The sequence below is a fragment of the Ricinus communis genome, chromosome 9 (assembly GCF_019578655.1).
Source record: "Ricinus communis isolate WT05 ecotype wild-type chromosome 9, ASM1957865v1, whole genome shotgun sequence".
Classification (NCBI taxonomy): Eukaryota; Viridiplantae; Streptophyta; class Magnoliopsida; order Malpighiales; family Euphorbiaceae; genus Ricinus; species Ricinus communis.
The window spans coordinates 2629759-2647794 of record NC_063264.1 but is presented as its reverse complement, the minus strand read 5'-3'; the positions used below and the strand labels follow the sequence as shown (position 1 = coordinate 2647794).

Here is an 18036-nt window from a genome sequence, read left to right as displayed (position 1 = left end):
TAATTGGGAATCCAGCTATCTAGCTTGGTAATAATAAATCAAGGCACTTGATAAGGTGCAAGGTGAATACTATTGACAAAGAAACATAAATGTTAAAAGAAGAAAAAGAAGGGGGAAATGAGGTGTGGGTAAGGCTACATATCAAAATCAACCTCTCTAATTGGTCTCACCATATCACCTTATCCATATTTCTGCACCCACCACCCATCTAAAGTTCGACATACACCTAAATCAATAACCTCTTCTCTATCTTTATTCATCTCAAAACAGTCCATAAGCCAGTACCCATCTTCAGTTCTTCAATTCCTTAATTCATCATGGCCATGGCAACTCAAGCCTCTCTCTTCACACCCACCACTCTTTCCACCCCAAAATCAAGTAACCATGCAATTGTACCATGGAAGCAATCATCATTTCTTTCAATCCCAACTGCTAAGCCACGTAAGTACTCAATAGCGCAAAAGACTATCAAGGCTGCAGCTGCAGAGGGCAAAACTAAGGAGGCCCCTGTTGGCTTTACACCCCCAGAATTGGACCCAAGTACCCCATCGCCAATATTTGGTGGCAGCACTGGCGGGCTGTTAAGAAAAGCCCAAGTTGAAGAATTTTATGTCATAACCTGGGATTCACCAAAAGAACAGATCTTTGAAATGCCTACTGGTGGTGCAGCTATTATGAGACAAGGTCCTAACTTGCTTAAGTTGGCTAGGAAAGAACAGTGCTTGGCTCTTGGTACTAGACTTAGGTCTAAGTACAAGATTAAGTACCAGTTTTATAGAGTTTTCCCTAATGGAGAAGTCCAATATTTGCACCCTAAAGATGGGGTGTACCCTGAGAAGGTTAACCCCGGACGTGAAGGTGTAGGGCAGAATTTTAGGTCAATCGGAAAGAATGTTAGCCCGATTGAGGTCAAGTTTACTGGGAAGCAAGTGTATGATTTGTAATGATTTGGTAATATCCCGTATTTGTGAGTATAGATTACTTTTACTGTGATTTGGTGTAATTGTATTTTTATTTATTTTTAAGAAGCTGCTGGTGAAGCAAATATTGGGTGCTGAAATTATGTATGCGTACATGGAGTATGATTATTATGTGTGTTAGGCGCATTTGTTGAAACTGATAGGGTTATTGAAATTTCCTGAAAAATACCAACTTTAATGAATCATTTTGATACTTCATTTTCAATAAGGTCCATTTCATGTTAGTGAATGAAATATATAATAAACAGTTCATAAAATTAATTGTAATTACAAACTCTTTGTATACGAACTTTAAGCAAACAATTTTACATACAAAAATAATCACTTGCTAAGTTGCTCCTTTTTGGGTTTAAATATGAAATGGAATGAGTTGTGCTGGGATGAGCACAGTTGCAATAAGTTGACACTTGCTGTCCTGAAAGATCTCCACTGACTGCGCAGGTGAAATTTCTCTCCTGAAACTATCTGTTAGGATAACCAATCCACATTTCTCGGAACTGCCTTGCTGGGGCAGTATGCAGTTCAATGTTTATGAGCTAAGCAATGAACAGGTTATGTCTGAAGTCGGGCTAGTCTAAAATTAAGGACTATAACTCATCCATGTTCTGAATTAGAAAAAAGAAAACGAACCCTTTGATTGATTTCATTAAATTTGATAGAAACTGTTTTTTCTTTTTCTTTTCTTTTCGAGAATTAAAGAGAGGAATAGTTTTAATATGATATTCCTAATTCTCTATGTTAAGGCATTAAATAATTTGTAATTAATAAACCAAGAAAGAATGTTTACAATAAACTGAACATAATGCGGAACCCAACGTTTTCACCTCACAACTATTATTTTAGCCAAATTTAGTCCTATAAAGTAGCATTTAATTCCCCATTATTTTAAGCTATGATATGGAGTGTCGGTTCCATGACAGATTAGTATTAAAAAAAGGGATTCCGTTAATAATCTAATCGATTGTTAATTGGGTTGAGTTGATTATGAAAACGTTGATAAGGACATGCTGGCATGGCATATCCATAATCCATCCCAATCCAACACGCGATCCATCGCTATCCTTTTTTAAATAATTTTATTGGCATAATCCATCGTTATCTTCAATGACAAGTAAAAATAAAGTAAGCAGAAGCAGCACATGTCCCGATCCATTATTTGAATCTTTTAAGTAAAATGCTCGGCGATGCCATTACACAGTCTGTAATGGCGATTATCACTAAGTAGTAGTACATGTTAACAAATTAAATATGTGATCCTGAGTAATTAAAATAAAAAAATAAAAATTGAAAACGACAGCCATTTTTGAATGCCACACAACTAGCTACCATCATCATATATTTTTTATGCTTACAGGTATGTGTTGTTTTCTATTAATTTGGTAATATAATATTATTAAGACGAGACAAGGTGTTGTTGCACATCGTTATCTCATGACACCCTTTTAGGTGACACCATAGTGGACGAACGTGGAACTTGACAACAAATTAAATTATGTATCCTGTAAGGTTGTAAACCATCTATAATTTTTAGCAAGTTACCTTATTATTATTGGATTAGAAGTTTCTCGAAATGCAAGCCCTTAATTTGATTCTCTGAAAGCTTTTCTAAACAAGAATAAGAAAGACAAGGAAAAAGTATAGATGTGAAACTTATTTTATAAGTTTGGTTTATATATTATAATAAATAAAAAAATAATATATATTATGAGCGTTTTATGTATTGGTATTAAATAAATAGCATGTGTCTTATTATTTAAAATTAATAAATTTGTATTAATCATTTATCGGTTTGATATAAAAAAATATAAATTTGATATTTTAATTTTTTAATTTTTTTCTATTTTTGGGTCTAAATTACTTTTTAATTCAATTAATAAAATTTTAAATAATTTAAGGACATCTAAAAATAGTTACTTTGCTATTATTTTTTAATATTAAATATTAAAAAACTTATTAAATTATATCTATTAACTTAATTTTATAATTAAAAAAATAATAATAATAATCATGTAAAGTAGAAATAAATAACTAGTTTTATTTTAATTGGTCGAGTGCATCGATGAGACTTTTATTGTAAAATAGACATGTCATTAATTACAACATCAACATACAATGATCCAAGCAAGCAGATACAACTTTTATTATATATATATGGACATACCATTTACACATATAATTAACATATATGCACATTTGATGACAAGTTCTTCATCAAATTTTGGTACATGTACACTGTAAGTAGTGCCAACCCAGCCACCCAAATTAATGAGTAACAAAGAGTCACTTTGATTTGGGATTTTGAATAGAAGACTAAGCTCCGACTGGTGTGGGTGCAAGAATGGAATCCATTTCACTTCTAGTCCGACTAATTCTTCTACCATCACCACCACTATCTTCTCCACTCATCCAAATTTCAGGAATCACTTGTGGTAGCTTAATTACATACTCCAAAAGATAATCAGCTTCTTTACTCTTCACTGTTTTTCCGACCAGAACCGTACTCAGCCCCATAGCTTTTCCAGCTGCCACATTACGTACGTTGTCGTCAAGAAACAACTGCCAACAATACACGGTGCCAAATAATGATAAAGTAATTAGAATAATAGTAAAAAGAAAAAGAATCTAGAATCAAAAAGTTATAATTTAGTGGCTCTGCAGTCTGCAGTAAACTGTAGCAACAGATTGCCATAACTTAAATGTGAGGAAAATGGGTGTTTCGTGGCATACAGTGCGGGAAGGGTTGATGTCAGCAACGTGGAGAGCAATCTTCATGGCATCAATTGATGGCTTGAGAAGAACAGGAAACTCATCCGGACGAGTAGATCTTGATAAGTTTGGATTCATAGTTTCAAAGCATATGATTTGATCGAAGCAATCTTCAATTCCAAGTCTTTCCAGGGACTTCATCGCGTGATTTCTATCTGAATTGGTGAATATCTGTAGTAAAATAAATTGAATTAATATTTTAGAAGTGTATAACTACTTCAGTTTCATTTGTTGGATTTTTGGTTTTTCCTATAACTTACTAATTTTCTTTGGGGAATGCTTAGTAAGATGTTGCGTAATTGACCATCTGGCTTGATTAAATCGTAGGGCAATCTTCCGTGCACGAAACTGGAAACGTAGAAACAGAATCGTAAATAAATAGATAAATCACCGCGAGTTTATTTATGAATCGAGGATCTGATATGATAATCACCTGTGGTAATCATCAGCATCTATATCGTAGCCTAATGCCTGAAAACACAAATTTTTTTACAAAATAATCAGAAAAATTATTTCAAGATTCTGATAATTCTGCTTAATTATAACTCATGATGAAATTAATTACCCTCAAACCGGCGAGAGAGCTGCCGTAAGTTTTGAAAAGCTCAACTCGAAGACTTGAGGCTTTGTCCTGTGCAAATCCACATTTCTCAACGAGAAAATCTGCAAGAAAAGTCAGGAGTTGGTTTTGTGTTTAGCTAATTAAATTTGAAGGCTTAATAAATAATTGAATTCTTATTACAATAATATTACCATCTATGTTTTTCCTTAAAGCTTCTGCTATTCCAAGCTTTGAAGAATACAGAGTGTCATCCAAATCTGTTTTTCGTTTCGGAAGACAAAATTTCAAAATGCGATCAGAACAGAACTCTTCAAGTTTAAAATAAAAGAAAGACAAAGATGTAATTAGCTACCAAAAATTAGGCAATCAAAAGGACTTTTGGTGGCGCCTGAACAATCCATTGCACAAAATATGAAACGACCTGAGTATTGTATAAGAGAAGTAGTGGAGAATTGCTAAGAGAAGGAGAAGAGGCTTTTGGTGGTAAATAGGAAGTTGGAAAGGAAAAGCAGAGAATTTGAAGAAGGGAGGGGGAGGCTTATTTATAGGCAAGGCCAAGAGGAAGAGAGACAGAGAGAGATGGTGCTGACTCATTGTCCAAATCTCTTACCTAACAGCGAGTCGTTTGGCTGATTAGATAAATGGCCCACGCGTTAGCCACTAAAGTTAGTAATCTGTCAAAAGGCCAAATTGTCCTTCTTCAGATCAATTTCCACAGGTGGGCATTTCAGTAAATTTGAAGTTAGTGCTTGTCTAAACAAGTGTCTCGATCCCTTGCTCTGGAAGTTCCACAGAGATATTTTATAGGCTGAAAAATAATTGTCTAACTTTCCACTTTTTATCAAATATAATATATAATTTTTAATTTTTAATTTAGTATTAAATTGATTTCAATTTTAACCCATAGTAAAATTATTCATTAAATTTATTAATTTTGAGTAAATTCCGACAATACCAAAAAAAATTGACTTAATATTAAAATTATTGACTTATTTTATTATTAAAATATTATTATTTAAATACATAAAAATAGATTTTTTTAATTTTAAAATTTTATTAATTTTATATACTTAAACGATAATATTTTAATAATGAGAGTGCTAATTCAGTTTTTTATTTTTTTATTATTATCAGAATTTATGTTACGTGAATAAATTTGATCGATAATTTCACCGGAGTCTAAAATTAAAATTAATATTAAAATATGTTATTAAAGTTAAAAATTTATAAACTATGTGCTAGATTTAATAATAAATGTAAAATATGTAATTTTTTTTACAATTAAGTCATATTTATATTGCACGTGTGGTGAGCTTTTTAACAATATTAAAGGGTACAGTCCTATAAATAATTATATTAGAGGTCTATTTTAATTGTATAAAACAGATCCTAATGGTTGGAAGAGCTTTTGTTTTTTGTTTTTGATAATCAATCGCTTCCTTTTCTGAAAGTGTATAAATGGTCCCAATTAGAAACCTATGTTAAAGTAATACTAATTTAAACATTCCAAAGCTATTTGGGGCCCAGATTCTTAATTTTTAACTAAATAGACTGTCCAATCTAACTCCCACTTTGTCATATATTTTTATTAAACAAATAAAATATCAAGCTAGTATTCTCTCCAGTAAAAATCAGAAAAGTTTTGAATTTAAAGTTTTCATATATTCTCGATTAATATTAATATTATATTATTATATAATGATGATGACGACTATTTTTATAATGGTCCCATGGCCATGGCCATTAAACTCTGACGAATAATAAGAAAATAAAAATATTTTCAGAGTCGGACTTGACAGTCGACAGTAATGGAGAGAAGAAGAAACAAAAAGAAAGAAAGAAAAAAGCAAACTCCCATGTAAAACGTTGGCTTTTGTCTGCAGAATGTGGGATAGTTGAGAAAGCAGAGAAGGCAATTGTGGATACTTGAGAATGGTTTGGGCCCTTATCAGAGGCCCTAATAAGGCTTCCAAAGAGATAAAATGTTGGAAAACAGAAACAATTATGGAGGCACGAAATAGTGATGGGGATTGGAGCGTACTATATAGGCCTTTGTCATTGTTATTATTTGTCGGTGATGATGACCTGTGTTAAGCCATCCACCTTTTTACTTTGATTACAGATATTTCTGATTTATAGATTTTAATTAAGAAATTTATCTAAAAATATTTATAAGTATAAATATATTTAATAATAATAATAATAATCCAATAAAATATATTTGATAATATATATTATATATAAATAAGAACATAATTAGTGTACTATTTGTGGAATAAAAATACAATTTAATTCAAACATCATTTATTGACATGTAACTAAGAAATAATATATTATTTAAAATATTTAACTATGTTACAAGATTATCAATACAATAATTTGAAAATATAAAATTATACATTAATATAATAATAAGTAGAAAAAACAAGTATTCATGAGAAAATATTATTTTTATAAGTGGAAAATATTTTATGTCTCTAACTTATTTATATATATATATATAAGATAATAACACAATTAATAAATAATAAAGTAATTTTTATTATTTTAGATTTTGCTCTTCCCAGTTACACCGGGAAAAATCGTACAACCGCTAAAGCCAAGAACCATGCTCAAATTCCGATTTTAAAAACGTTGGCTTATGTCTCCCATGACCAGGACCATGACCTCATCTGTGGAAGCAAAGGCCAGGGCAAGAAACCTTGTAATCGTTGAATAGTTGTTAATGGGCTGGGCCGTTTGTAAGGGCTTTAAGGCTTTGGAAGAGCAAAAGATATTCTTAAGGCATGGAATGATGATGGGTTGGAGCAATAATAGGCCCTTTTTGATTGTTGTTTTGTGTTGTCGGTGATGATGGCCCGTGCTACCCGTGGCAACCAGCCATGCAATGCAATTACACTGGCAAGGGTATCACTCAAAACAAATAATTTTGTTAAGCAAGCTTTGCTCTTAAAAAGTACATCCAATTATTATTACAAAAGGGAATCAATCATGCCCATCAAAAGTTGTTGCTGTTTCTTTTTTATTTATTTATAGGAGAAATGGTAATAGCATCATTGCTTGATGGTTCGAAAGCTTTAGGTCATAGAAATGCAAAAAGAATAAAAGAAACTAAAAACATAATTAGTACGTTCATGATGAAAGCTAGAAATATAAAGAAAATTATAGCCAATAGTGGGTCAATTGCCCCATCCAACTTCTAAAATTAATAGATATTGCTCCTAATTTATTAACATTTATCTATTTGCAATGTATTTTCTAACTCAAATTAAAATTCGAGTTTACAGCTGATATTTATTTTTTGCCCTATTGAACTGAGATTCTGGCTGCATCCATTTAGGCTTAATGAGTTCAAAGGTTTATTGGAAATTTTTGATGGTAATTTGAACTCTTGAATTCTCAAATCAGTGAGATAACCCTAAAAAGCATGTAAAATAGTAAAAAGGGAAAATGTCTATAGCTAAAATATTACAATTCAACTCGAATGGTGCATTCTACAGTTATTTTGTTGTTTTATTATTGTATTTTTATTTTGTATTTCTCACCATAAAATATGATTTTTTTCCCTATATTTTCAGTTTGTATTAATCTGCCAATTTTTTAACCAATGTAATATTAATAAAAAGCTGTTTTGGCTTTGATATGAGCCATCTAGGAAAAAAAAGAACATATAATTGACTGCCACCCGTTAACGGTAGTTATTATATATATATATATATATATTTTGAATAAAGCCATAATAGAAAATGCCAACCCAAATATAAGATTTTTATTTATTTTTAAATTAGAGACAATACTATTGAAGAAAACATTTAGGAACTTAATAAATCTTTTGGTTTCCTGCTTATTTGTCTTTAAATTGTACTACTTGAAAGTTGAAAGTGATAAAACAGATAAATATCTTCTGCTCTTCTTTTAAGATTCTTGGGTGGCGAGGGTTCATGAACCGCTAGTTTCGGTTAAAAAACTGACAGTTTTCAGTTCCATGACCATTGGAACTGATTGGTTGTGATTTATAGTTTTGGTTCCGGTCGATTCCAGCCAGTTCCGGTTCAAAAATCGACAGTCCCAATTTTAATTAAGGGAGACCAAACACTGAACTGGTCTTCTTCAATCCCGTCCAAATTTGACCCATAGACAATTCTAGGCTCGAACCGAATCGTGGCCACCCTGAGTGTTGGCCGCATTTCTTTTTTTTTATTTTATTAATTTGAATGGAAATGTCCGTGGACTAATCTTACTTTGCATCTAAATCAAGACACTGATTTAATGACATTAATTTATACCCTTTCATGTTGTTTTCACATTAGTTCTCCCCGAGTAACAAGTCCATTAAAGAGGCATCACTTTTCACACATTATTAATTCTATGAAAAAGATTGAACTTTTGATATCCACTTCTAAAGTGATCTCTCACCCTACCACCAGACTTTCAATTTATACAAGTTCTAAATAATAATAGAAACACAAACAAGGATCCATTACCATTATATCTTACCATTAAGGTACATAACTACACAAGCGAAAAAGGAAGCAAAAAAGGTCCATGCTTTATAAGATAAATAAACATATAAAAACCCAAAAAGAAATAAGAAAAAAAAAAGACTCAAGATTATATTCCACTTGCATTCTTAAAAATAACTATTGTGCTTTTGGTAGGGGCTCCTTTCTATTAATTTTCTTAAGCATGATCTTGCTTGCCATGCCCATATATGAATCTTGCAGTTCCTTCAGTGTATACATGAGTTTCATTGTCCAGCCTGCCATAATTTAACAACATAGTAGTAGTTATTATTTATGGATTAACAGTAACTACCATCAAATTAAAAGTATCTGAACCTTTAAAGGGCTTACGATTTACGAACTGCTTTGCACAAGGTAGAGGCAGATGAAAATGTTTTCCCGTCAAGGTACCTGTTCTCCCCTTTGATTTTCTGTTTTATTCTTAGGTCTAAGTCATCAGCATTCAGCACCAATGGTGAATCTGAAGCCTGTTGTAACAAAAAAGAAAATGAATATTAGTTCCTGCAATTCTCCTGGAAGAAAAAAGCTGTTAGAAAACACTAATTATAGAGTTGTGTGTAATTACCATGACCCATCCCCAAGTATCAGCATAAGAAGGAATATGAGCTGAATAAGGCACAACATCTGCACATGAAATTAATCAGACAGGCCATTCAGTTTTGGATTATCAGGTTTTAAACTCCTGAACTCCTAGTTTACGTGCAAACTTAATATAGCACTTACATTTGAAAACCTGCCTTAAAGTGTTGTAGATACAAGAGAACACTTCTGTATGGCTGAAAATTCCAGCTGGTCCTGCCTGCAGAATTTACAAGAAAAAAGTTCAGTTCTTGTAAATCTACCCACGTCTCTGTCTCGTGTCTCTCTGTTACACATAAAGATTAGCTACAGCTACCTGTGTGACAAAAATCCCACCCTGATTGAGTCTGGGTTTGACAGTTAACTCATAAAAGGATTTGGTGTAGAGTTTGTAACACGGGCCTCCTTCTATTGGGTCTGCCAAATCCCCTATTATCACATCATAGCATTCTTTCCTGCTTTCTAGCTCATTCCTGCAGATTATCATTTTATTTTTTCTTTTACTTTCTTCTTAATGAAACAATAAACCGTAGTGATTATAAGTATAAACAGTTAAATTCAGAATTGGACCTGGCATCATTGATAATGATCTCTAATCTTGGATCACAGAAAGCTTCTCTATTCACAGCCAAGTAGGCCTTGCAGAAGTCTACCACCTCCTGCTCCATGAGATCGTTATAAAGGGTTAAATATTGGTTTTTGGTCATGTTTAATTTAAGTTAAGAATTTGATTCATGTAGGATCGTCACATGTTGATGATCAAAGACATGACCCGACTGTAGAATTTCAGTATGACAAGAAAATAAGACAAAAGAACCACTAGAGCAGAAAAAGAAAAGATGAAAAATAGACTTGTGCTCACATTTCACATGGAAATGAACTCACAAGAAACATACTAATAATGATGTTGGATAGTCATTTTCTTTGGAAAGTAATTTTGGATAAACCAACAAATATATAATTAGGGGGACCAAGAGAAAAAAACGTAAAATAGATATTTATAATCTTAAAAAAGAAAATGTAAATGAAAGTCAAAAAGAAGCAAAAAGGATGTTTACCTCATCAATATCACACATGACAACCTTCTCCACAGTCCTATGTCTCAGTATTTCTCTTGCAGTTGATCCTTCACCTCCTCCCATTATGAAGATGGTCTTTGAACTAAGACCAATTATAACCAAAAACAATTCATAACTAGGAAATAAAAGAAATATAATCCTCAAATAAAATAAAGATTAAAGGAATGAGTTTTAATAGTAAGCACTATAGTACCATACATATGAATTGGGGCCACATTTGTAAGCCAACTATATGCTAAGAACATGGATGATAACTAAGGACATGGATAATGCAAGGGAAAAGAAATATACTTTGAATGATGAAGAATTGCTGGATGAACAAGGCATTCATGGTAGATAAATTCATCCACCTCTGCACTTTGAAGCTTTCCATCAATCACTAAAGCCTGAAAGATCATAGATAAAACGATACAGTTGAGTGCATATTCTTATTTTCTGGAAGTGGAAGATTCTTGTGCCAAAATTTATTAACACTAAACAAGAACCTTTCCAAATGGCTTTGTGTCCAACAGGGCAATGTCCTGATACTGAGAGACTCCTGTATGCAAAATGCTGCAATAACAAAGATCAATAAATAAATAAAGAGATTGGATAAATGAGTGAAATGATATAAAAAGTAGTGAAGTTGGTAGAAAAAAAAAGCACTTAGTAATTCCATTTCTTTATTGGACCTTTGTCTGTCTTTTTTATGACCATGCTTTGCTATCAGATAGCTAGTGGCATGTTAATAACCTTTTCGCTTTTAAGATACTCTTGTTAACAATGTTCAGCCGATTAGACTTAGGATTTGTCTCTCTTTCATAAAAAGTTGTTAGCTTTAAGATGCTTCTATCATGATACTGTCTCATGAATTCTGTAGAACAACTTTGTGAACATGAAAACATATGTGCCGCAAAATCTGCCACTAAATAAGAACTAACCAGACTACGGAATAAGTATAGAAGCACTTGTGGATGAAAGAAACTAGAATACAAAATGAATGAGGTGGATTATAGATAAACCAAAACCAATCAAGAAAGAAGGAGCAGGAAAGAGCAAAAGTTTCTTTCTTTTGAAGAGAACCCTTTTAGACACAATCGAGTATATATGTACATTACCTATTGAGGGCAAAACACCATCTTAAGTTCTCTTCAATCTCTTCTTCATACCAGCAACTCTTCCTGTAGCCATTTGGAGATGGATGGCCTTTCCCATTAACCCCATTAGTCCCATTACTAATCCCATTAGAACAAGCAATGTCACCCATACTGTAGTAACTCGCTATATCTCTAACTCTAAGCAGCAAGCCAATGTGGGGAAAGATATCAAGTTAGACAGAGAGACAGAAGTGGACACAAGCAAGTAATGGGAAAAGGGTGGGAGAAATGAGCTAGCGAAGTGGGCAATATAAATGGTAAAAGGTGGCATAAAAATCGAAAAAGAAAAGAAAAGAGTAATGGAAAATGGGGTATAAAATTAATGATTTGATTTTGGATGGAAGAGTAGGGGCAAATCTATCGAAGTAGATGTGAGGCTAAAGAAGAGAGAGAGAGAGAGAGAGTTACCAAATTAATATCCTCTTGGAAATTCGTGAAGTAATTTTAATAAATATAAGAGAAAAGTAATGATAAAAACAAGTGAAAAGAACCGCAGTATTGATTTCTAAAGGTTGTGATGACACTCGCGTGGTTTTGTCCATTTGTTCTTCTATGTTTTCCAACTTTAATACACATTTTCTTGCCCACAGCCTCATGATCTTGACCACGTACATGCTTATTATAGATGAGAACAGGATAGGAAACCCAATTGGAATTGTCTATGTATAAATGTGGATAATTGGTAGAGCTAGAACCCTTGTATATTGGACCAAGTCTAGCAAGACTCCTACAAATAGAATTTATATAAATTCTATTTGTAGGAGTCTTGCTAGACTTGGTCCAATATACAAGGGTTCTAGCCTACCAATTATCCACATTTATACATAGACAATTCCAATTAATATATATATATATATATATATATATTTTATAAACCACTTAAAAGTAGCATTTTTCATAAATAAAAATCTCGTGTTAAATGTATAAATTTGGAAAATATTATCGGTATGATTATGCATGGATGATAACAATAATAATGAGAAGGAGGCACATACATGCATCATTATAATATATTAATACAAATACAGATAACAAAAATAGTAATAGAAGAAAAGAAAGAAAGAAGAAGTAATGAAGAAAGAAGAGTCAAGGAAAAGGATAAAAGATGATGATTAGAATAGGGAAGAGGTGGCAATTACCGAAAATTGTGGTTATATTCTTTAGTTCGAAAATGTGTGCAAATCTTGGTTGGAGAAAGAGAGCGTGCAGTGGGAACCATCATTCATATTCCATCTCTTATTGCTTCTTCTCACAAAAGATGAAGCTGGGCGTGCCATGCCAGGCGCACTCATCATCACCATCACCATCACCATCTCCATCAAAAGCACATATATTCATCAAATCCACAACCCCAACACCATTAAAATTTTTCAACCCCACCATAATCAAACTCAGCAAAACCTTTTAACCTCTCCTATCACTATTGACTATTGAGTTCACCACCTCTGTCTTCTTCTTCTTCTTCTTCTTTTTTCATTTTTGGAACAGTCACCACTTCGATCCAATACACTACCTATGTATCTTTATCGTGCCTTTTGCTTTGCCAGGTGTCGACCTTTGATCCCTTTATTAACCCATTTTATGGGGTATAGGCCATAGGTAATATTGCCATCAGGCTGATGTGTTTTGCTCCGCCTTTCATTTAAAAGACCACGAATAGAACTATAAATTTATTCAGTGTTGTTGGAGTTTGAAGTTTGAACCTCGCTAAACCTGCAAATTAAAAAAAATTATAAATTAGTCTATTATTAGATTTGATTATTATAGTCAATAACTATACTATATAACTTAAATTTGGAGGATACTTTTAAATTTATTAAGCTGAATTTGTTCTCAATTTGTTATTTTGGGTTTAGTTATTATTAGTAAACATTTAAGAGATCAAATTTCAATATTTAAATTAATCAAAACGTCCATAATTGATCTAATTCATCTGTTCTTAACTTGATTAAAGAAAAGAAGAAAGAAAGGCAAAAGGGTTTTTGTTTGTTTGTTCGTTCATGCAGGCCAACTACAATTACAAAGCAAAAAAAGAGAAAGAAATCATGCTCTCTCCTTGGGGTTTTTTAAGGATGGGTGATGATGGATTCACCCACATCTTGTTTTGTTCTGTTTTGTTTTTCTCTTTTCCTTTATTGAGGACACTGTATTGGTTAAAACAAATGATATCTTTGCCTTATTTTGCGTTCTCTCCTACTTGGTTTTTGCTCCCACCTCAATCCTCATGACCTGTTAAAATTATTACATTTTCGCAAGCTTCAAGTTACTCATCAAGTGAAATCCTTCCCAAGATATAAACTAATCTTTTTGTGCCAGCTACACTACCCAAAATATATAAATATATGCAGTTCATGGTCTACAATTAACGTGACATGTGATTAGTGGTATAGATACATGACTGAATCGTATATAGAATTATCATTGGATAGGGGTCTTTTCACACCTAATCAGCCTGCTAAATTATTATAATACATGGTTCTAGAAGTTGATTCTCCTGCCCTGAATTATGTTTTTCATTTAAAATAAAAACTGAAAACCAAAGCCTACCCAGTAGAAATCCTTTGATTTGAGATTTTATTCAGCATTTCACGAGAAGATTAGGCCTCAGTGCGTAGAAATTTTAAGCCTATAAACTGAAAGTATACATAAGATTTATGCCAAACTCAGTCAGCAGTGGGTTAACGAGTATGTAAAAGAAAGTAAAATATTGCTAACAAACAAAATGGTTTTTGATCGGAACTGATTAAGAATTCAAAGCCAAATATGATTTCGCTATGTAAGAAAAATTACAAGCAAAATAATAATAATAATAAAATTGCAGCCTTGTTCAATGAAGTTAAGGGGTCACAGCTGGCATATGACGCGATGTCGTTTTGCATTGCCTAAAAAATTTTGGACCTCAGTACGTGTTGTGTATGAGTACGCCAATCCCTTAAAAGGGAAACAAGTTTCTTTTTCTTTAGATATTTTATAAAGTAATACATAACATGGCAATAACTTAATATTGTAAATAAAGTGATAATTAGTACCTAAATGGAAACTGGAAAGTAAAGTAGGGCTAATAACAACTGAAAAGTTGAAATACAAATAAGCCCAAAAGGGACAAAAGTCGGAAGAAATATGGATTGGGCTTCAGAAAGAATCTCATTCAGCCATTTCCTTTTTTCTTTTGGAAAAATAACAAAAGTACCTATATTTTTATTAATACACAGCATACTTTTTTGTAAAAGAATACGGTATAATTTAGTGAAAATATTAAAAATACAATTTTTTAATCTTTTTAATTATTACGACCAAAGAAAAATCACACCTTACTTTTAGAAAAAAATTAAACAGACAATATCTTTAAAAATAAATTTACACAGTAAAAATAATAATTTTTTTATTTTTTATCTTTTTTCTCGAATAAGGGCCAAGAACTTTCCATGAAAGGCCAATTTGACCTTGTTGACCTTTTCAGGTCAAATACCTGAGAAGTAGGAAATATTGCAAACCCTGCAACTTTTGCCAACCTTACAAGGGATTAAATATCATCTAACGAGTTAAAGAGATGTTAAAAAGTAAAAATAAAAGAATAATAAAAAGGTCCAGCTGAGTTCAAACATTTTTAATTTTCTCGTTTTGAGTTTCGATGGCTTGAAGTTTACTGGTAAGGGGAAGTTGGTGGATTATAATTTAGAGAAGACAAAGTGTTTGCAGTTGCAAGAAAGGAGGCACAATGTCTCAAATTCGATTGTTAGGAGGAAAGAGATTGCAGTGAGTCTAGAATTCAATAAATTTTAATATTTTTTTTTAAGAATAAAAAGATCGTTTGAGTCGATTTAATAATATAATAATAATGTTAGGAGTTATTTTGCTATAAATTTATATTTTCAAATATCACTAATATTATAATAATAATAATTAATTAACATAAAGTGACCGTATCTCTAGGAATCGGAAATTTCAACAATAAAATACCAATTTTTATATCAAACTATTATTATATTTTCTTTTAGTTAAGAGAACACAAAAATTATAACAAAATGAAAATACTTTTCCCTATACTTTAATTTGTGTCCATTTGTTTAGTTGGTAATTATGATTATATATTGGACTCAGAATTCAAGCCGATTGGTTAAACCAACATTCAGGTATCGGATTTGATTGTCCAGTTTAAACAAATTATGCTACAATCTTGACCCCAGATTCTGTTAGAAATTTCTCTACCTCAACATGTTACATGTTGCTTTAACTAGAACCCTTAGCAGTAAGGGAAACAAGATACAATCGTAAATACTCAGACAAAAGAAGAAGTTTATGGCATATTAGTATCAGATAATTCGAGGGCAGAGGTGGAATTCTAACCTCCACAGTTCCTTCCAGCATTTGCGTGACTTTCTTCATTGAAGGCCTAAGAACTGTATCTGGATGAATGCACCAATTTCCCACTAAGGACATTCTGTTGAAGAAGCCTCAATATCTGTTGAAGAAACACCAAAACTAGGCAGAAACAATGTTCAAAGATCGGTAAGGACCAACGATCTTTGGTACATTGGATATAACCTCAACCTAGATTATCACAGGCCTATTAGGGAAAGGGAGCAACACCTCTCCCCTAAAGGGAAAAAGGCTGCTTCAACCTATCCCTAAGCTAGATTTAAACGTTGGAGTACAACAAACAACAACAAGGAGCAATAGGACCGCTGCAAACATACTTGTATATAATAGAACATACTTGTACTCAATAATCTTAGAATTCACATTTGAGTAAATATTCATCAAAGATCATAATATAAACACAATTTCTTCATGGTATCAGAGTAGGTTTAACCTCTCATCATCTACCCCAACCACAGAAATTCAAAATGTCTCATAATGATGTTTCAAAGCTAACCAACATTGTACTCAAAGGTAACCAGAACTACTTTGAGTGGTCTAGATCAATATACATCAGTTTAAGCGGCAGGAAAAAGTTGGGATTCATCACAGGAATCAAAAGGAGACCAACTCCTATCAACCCAGCACAACCAACTAAAGAAGAAACAGAAGAGATTGAGGAATGGCAGACAACCGATCACATGGTCATGTCCCTCCTCACAAATACAATGGAACCATAGATCTCATGACTATGCATATTGCTCGAATCCTCACAAGAAATCTGGAGGAAAATGAAAGGCTTATACGGACACGAGCAAAATTTTGCTCATATTTTTAATTTGAAGCAGGAGCTCTCTCTCAAATCAAACAGGGGACAAAATCAAGCACAAACTACGCTATGAAAGTCTTAACGGTGGGAGGAGTTGCAAACTACCTCCCACCCACCACAGATCCAGAGGAGATCGGAAAGAGAGCCGAACAAGATTTAGTTTATACCTACCGGGGCCTGGACTCAGGTTATGAAGCTCTCGCAAATCTTGTTGTCCAACTCCCTCCGAAGATTGATGCCGTCATAGCCATCTTCCGGCAGGAAGAGACTCGACGAAGCACGATGAACGCCTCAGCCTCCAACCCGTAAAACCGGGCGTTTTTCTCACGCCATATCGACCTCCACGATGGGTTCGCGGCGAAGGGGCGCTGCGTCTGTCGGCCAGTGCGACCGCTGCGGCGGGGCACACCCACGACAGAGGCCGTACCTTCACCTCATCCGCGGCCTCTCCATGGGAAGGGAGAAGGGGGACGACGCAACAAGCGGAGGGAGAAGGGAGAAAGGCGGTTTGGAGGCACAGGAAGAAGAAGAAAGAAAACCTAAAGGAGAAGTGGGCAACATGGGCAACATATGCCCCCTAAGCGGGTCGGGTTATTTGGTCGGGTCAGACAAGTCAATCCGAGCCCACCAACTGGCCCAGCCCGAGCCCAAGAACTCCTCCTAGTCCGGACCGAGCCTCGTAACCTTGTCCGACCGGGCCAGGCCCACAAGAATCCGCCAGCCCAGTAAAGCCCACGAATCCAACCCGGTTTGCGGCCTCGCCCGACCCGCCCATGCGAAAATTTGCATCTTTTCCGAGCTCATTTCTCGGCTCCAATCTTTTGTAAATGGGTCAGTTCGGTTTAACTCTCAAAATTATTCTAATTTGTTTCACTCTAAAGATTGGATTATTGATTCAGGTGCTACCGACCATATGACATGGGACGCAACCAAACTATACAATTTTATTCCCCTTGAATCTCAACATGTGACCACCGCAAATGGTGCCCAAGCCAAAATCTCTGGCTGTGGCACCTCCACCATCTTCCGCCAAAATATTCATGATATATTATTTTTACCTGATTTTCAATCAAACTTATTATCTGTTGGTAAAATTACTAGTCATTTAAATTGTAATGCTATTTTCTCACCAACTTCAGTACTGTTTCAGGATCGCATCACCGGGAAGATGATTGGTGAGGGATATTTTAAAAATGGTCTTTACTACCTTAGAGACTCCACTA

General features: G+C 33.7%; 3 protein-coding genes across 3 annotated transcripts; 1 reads left to right on the top strand and 2 right to left on the bottom strand.

Annotated features, from left to right (window-relative positions):
* The first annotated feature begins 178 nt into the window (after positions 1-178).
* On the top strand, positions 179-1060 carry LOC8261461 (photosystem I reaction center subunit II, chloroplastic). The gene has a single exon (XM_002516726.4). The coding sequence runs from the start codon at positions 318-320 to the stop codon at positions 942-944; it is 627 nt and encodes a 208-aa protein (XP_002516772.1). The 5' UTR covers positions 179-317; the 3' UTR covers positions 945-1060.
* A 2033-nt stretch (positions 1061-3093) lies between these two features.
* Positions 3094-4833, bottom strand: LOC8261462 (uncharacterized protein C24B11.05). The gene is made up of 7 exons (XM_002516727.4): positions 4661-4833; positions 4500-4565; positions 4312-4409; positions 4180-4217; positions 4007-4094; positions 3708-3917; positions 3094-3536 (listed from the first exon to the last, which is right to left on the bottom strand). Exons 1-7 carry the CDS (start codon positions 4707-4709, stop codon positions 3291-3293), a joined length of 795 nt encoding a protein of 264 aa, XP_002516773.1. The 5' UTR covers positions 4710-4833; the 3' UTR covers positions 3094-3290.
* A 3927-nt stretch (positions 4834-8760) lies between these two features.
* Positions 8761-12019, bottom strand: LOC8261463 (thermospermine synthase ACAULIS5). The gene is made up of 10 exons (XM_002516728.4): positions 11587-12019; positions 10975-11041; positions 10781-10875; positions 10469-10571; positions 9981-10069; positions 9727-9883; positions 9555-9630; positions 9397-9455; positions 9162-9298; positions 8761-9067 (listed from the first exon to the last, which is right to left on the bottom strand). Exons 1-10 carry the CDS (start codon positions 11733-11735, stop codon positions 8989-8991), a joined length of 1011 nt encoding a protein of 336 aa, XP_002516774.1. The 5' UTR covers positions 11736-12019; the 3' UTR covers positions 8761-8988.
* Between the last annotated feature and the right edge of the window lie 6017 nt (positions 12020-18036).